At 44.0% G+C, this 3,856-nt stretch overlaps 1 protein-coding gene across 1 annotated transcript; it reads left to right on the top strand.

Moving 5' to 3' along the window:
* Positions 1-2,396, top strand: LOC128217487 (uncharacterized). Its single transcript, XM_052924644.1, has 3 exons — positions 1-385; positions 984-2,129; positions 2,359-2,396. The coding sequence occupies exons 1-3, from the start codon at positions 1-3 to the stop codon at positions 2,394-2,396; spliced, it is 1,569 nt and encodes a 522-aa protein (XP_052780604.1).
* The last annotated feature ends 1,460 nt before the right edge of the window (positions 2,397-3,856 follow it).

Below are 3,856 nucleotides of genomic sequence, written 5' to 3' on the forward strand. Positions count from 1 at the left end.
ATGGCATTCCCGCTTCGAGATATTGTGGAAGAGTTTCGGGCCGCTAAGCGGGCAAGGAGGACCCCTCCAGTACAGACAGGCCAGACGCCCAAATCAAACACAATCGCAGCAGTGCCCGCATCAGCCCCGACGGTGAATTCCGGTCTAGCCGCGGCTACAGCTGATGCATCTGTGGCGCTGACTACCGGTACTGTGGCTCTTGCAGATGATGGTCCTATAGCGCCCATAGACTTGGCTAATACGGGGAGGGTACCCACACCTCAGGTCGCGTCATCATTCCTCGCTGGCAACGGTTTACAAACCGCCGCCCTGGAAGGCCTCCAGCCATTGAATGGGCCCATCAGCATTCCGCAGGTATCGGTCGCGAACGGTGAACAAGGTGCAGGTACGGAACATTTCCTTTCTGATCCGTTGCCTTTAACGGTTATTGATAATACAGTGAATCAGATGCCAAGTGTCTTTTCAAATGTTGGGTGCAACATCTCGCATCAGATTAAGAATAAAATTGTGTCTGGTGCATTTGTAGAATTCTCTTCTTTGATTGATTCTAAATCAGGTGTCGAGGAGTCAAATAAATCGTTAATGATAGGCCAGGACGGTCGGCTAATTATTGACAACAAGTCCGCACAACAAAAAATTAACGACATCAGTTCGTGGACAGATGCTTTCTTAGTATACATGTCCATTTTTTTGGCTGCTCATCCGGGCAGGACTCAGGAATTGTTAAAATATGGCCGTGACATCCGGCTAGCTGCCAAAAAGCACGCCGGCCTAGGCTGGCGTGATTATGACCAGCAGTTTAGACTTAGATTAGCCGCCGACCCAACTGGCCTGTCCTTCGCAAAAATAGATTACGAATTGTGGCTTCTTTGCATGGGTCCGTCCTTGGCAGTGGTAAGCAATATTGGCAAACTTGCCGAGAAGAAATGCTTCGATTTCAATTATAGACAATTCCATCGAATAGTTTGTGCTTACCGACATAGTTGTATGTTCTGCAATCTTGATCATCCTTGTAGGTCTTGCGTTAGCCAAAGAAGTTCTATCCCATACCCCGGGCCCCGACCTGTCCGTGACGCAGCTCACCTCGCGCGGACAAGGTTTCCACTCGTCCGGGGTCGTTCCTTTACTCGCCCTTACCTCGGGTCCAAGTTCTCCCCCCGTTACTAACAACGATTCGTGCCCCGTCCGTCGTCTTAAGTACCCCGGCTACAGCCCCATAAACACATCAAATTTAGACGCATTTTTACAGCGATATCCCGATAAGGTCCATGCAACATTGTTAAGGAATGGTTTCCGATTTGGTTTTAGTTTAGGATTTGAAGGGTCGCGCGAACCCATCGATGCAAAAAATTTGCGATCGGCTAAACTCCGACCAAGCGTAGTTTTCGATAAATTGGAAAAAGAAATATTGGAGGGCCGAATGGCCGGGCCGTTCATTAGTCCACCGTTTAAAAATCTTCGAATTTCTCCCATAGGCTTGGTACCGAAGTCTGATGGCGGTTGGCGCCTTATCACTCATTTAAGCTATCCACGGGCTGGCGGTAGTGTTAATGACGGCATAGTTAGTCAATTAAAATCAGTATCGTACACAAAATTTGACACAGTGGCAGACATGATATTTAAATTGGGAAGATCAACGTTAATGGCAAAGCGTGATATAAAATCTGCATTCCGGCTACTTCCAATATCACCTAAAGACTTCGAATTATTAGGCATTAAATTTGATGGCAAAATTTATGTAAACTTAAATTTACCTTTTGGCGCCAGTTGTGCACCATATTATTTCGAGGCATTTTCGACCTTTATCCATTGGCTGGTAAAAGACATTTCAAAAATTCCATCACTTGATCATTATCTGGACGATTTCATATTTTGCGGGGCACATGGAACTGGCAACTGCCAACATTTACTTTCCACTTTCCATCAAGTATGTGTACAGTTGGGTGTACCAATTAACGATGTCAAAAGCACGGACCCTTCCACTGTAATAGTTTTTTTGGGTTTGGAAATTGATTCTTCACAAATGCTTATTAGAATACCCCGTCACAAAATCGCAGAGTTGAAGTCCCTAATTTTGCTCTATATAACTAGGAAGAAAATAACGTTGCGAGACCTTCAGTCACTCGCTGGTAAATTTTGCTTTTTCGGCCAGGCAATTCGTTCAAGCAGAGCTTTTTTGCGGCGATTTTATGATGCAATGTCCGGTATAAAACATGAATTTCATAAAATAAGGATAACAGAAGGAATGCGCGAGGACTTCCGCATGTGGCTGTTTTTCTTAACAAGTTTCAATGGGGTATGTTACATTCCCGAAAATGCTTGGTTGGAAAACGAACATTTACAACTTTTTACCGACAGCGGGGGTAGAGCCGACCTTGGCGGCGGCTGTTACTTAAACGGCAATTGGGCATTTTTTCCATGGCCTCTTGACTGGAGCAAACATGAAGTCATGAAAGACATAACGTTTTTAGAAATGGTCCCTGTGCTGCTTAGCTTGTACCTTTGGGGTCCCGAACTAAAAAATAAAAAGATAATTTTACGAATCGATAACGAGGCTTTAGTTGCCATAATCAATAAACAGTCTGCGAAATCCAAACGCGTTATGCACATTCTCAGACATTTTGTGTTAAGATGCATGCGCCATAATATTTTGTTTAAGGCTGTCCATATTCGAACAAAACTTAATAATATCGCTGATTCTATTTCACGAAAGCAGTGGGCGCGCCTTCGCCAGCTGGTACCCGACTTGGCAGAAAGGGCACCAATTCCACCACTTTTTCAGAGCATGATTTACGAAATGAGGCTCGACGACTAATTGGCTGTTCTATGTCCGGCAATACATTACAGTCGTATCAAGTCGGTTTAAACCGGTTCTCTAATTTTAGGCTTACGTATCAATTGCCAAATTTGTGGCCTCCATCCGTTGACAATTTGGTATTGTTTTTCTCATCTTTGTCACTTGATGGCTTAACCGCCAATACAGCTCGCCTCTATAAATGTGCTATCGGTGCCCAATGCAAGCTTTTTGGGTTCGCGGATACCACCGAAAATTATATAATCACTAAAATTATAACAGGCATGGGAAGGAATACACGCGCACATACAACGCGACTTCCAATAACGGCACAATTATTATGCCTTATTGTTGAAACACTCCCATCCATGTGTATAAATATGTACGAAAGTGCCCTATTTACAGCGGCATACACTTTGGCTTTCTTTGGGTTCTTCCGCGTAGGAGAATTAGCCGTAACACGACAGTCTGTTGTAAATCACACGTTAGCATTTAGTGATGTAAGATATACGAGCGACGGCAATTTATTGCTTACACTTCGCAATTCAAAGACGGATAAAGAGTCAAAGGGTTATATTATTCAGATCAATAAAACCGGTAAAAGTGTTTGCCCTGTACACAGTTTAAATGTTTTTCTGGCACGCAGGCCAAAGATTAACGGCCCGTTGCTGTGTCATATGGATGGCACTCCTCTTACACGCACACAGTTTTCTTCTGTATTAAAAAAATGTTTATCTGTTAGGAACCTCGAATTTGCAAAGTACAACACACATTCATTTCGCATTGGGGCAGCCACAACCGCCGCTATGGTGGGTTGCACCACGGAACAGATAAAAGAGGCCGGTAGGTGGACGTCAGACGCCTACAAACGTTACGTTCGGCATGAAACTATACATTTGGTTCCAAATTTACTTTAGGTTTGGTTCATCACATCATATTACATATTATTTTATTTTATTTTTTTGCTTATTTAGATAGAACGACGCGCGTGTGGGTCGTCGGTTCTTCAATTATTAGGCATGCCTTTTGCTACGCCCGATCGCACGACGCGAACCTGGGAAT

Source organism: Mya arenaria, chromosome 14 (genome assembly GCF_026914265.1).
Source record: "Mya arenaria isolate MELC-2E11 chromosome 14, ASM2691426v1".
NCBI classification, from domain to species: Eukaryota; Metazoa; Mollusca; class Bivalvia; order Myida; family Myidae; genus Mya; species Mya arenaria.

What these genes read in the sequence shown, in the direction of transcription:
- LOC128217487 (XM_052924644.1), top strand. Translation starts at nt 1, where the DNA reads ATGGCATTCCCGCTTCGAGATATTGTGGAAGAGTTTCGGGCCGCTAAG. An exon ending in GAACGGTGAACAAGGTGCAG is followed by an intron (nt 386 to 983) that starts GTACGGAACATT and finishes TTACCGACATAG; the next exon opens with TTGTATGTTCTGCAATCTTG. An exon ending in AGACCTTCAGTCACTCGCTG is followed by an intron (nt 2,130 to 2,358) that starts GTAAATTTTGCT and finishes TTTTACCGACAG; the next exon opens with CGGGGGTAGAGCCGACCTTG.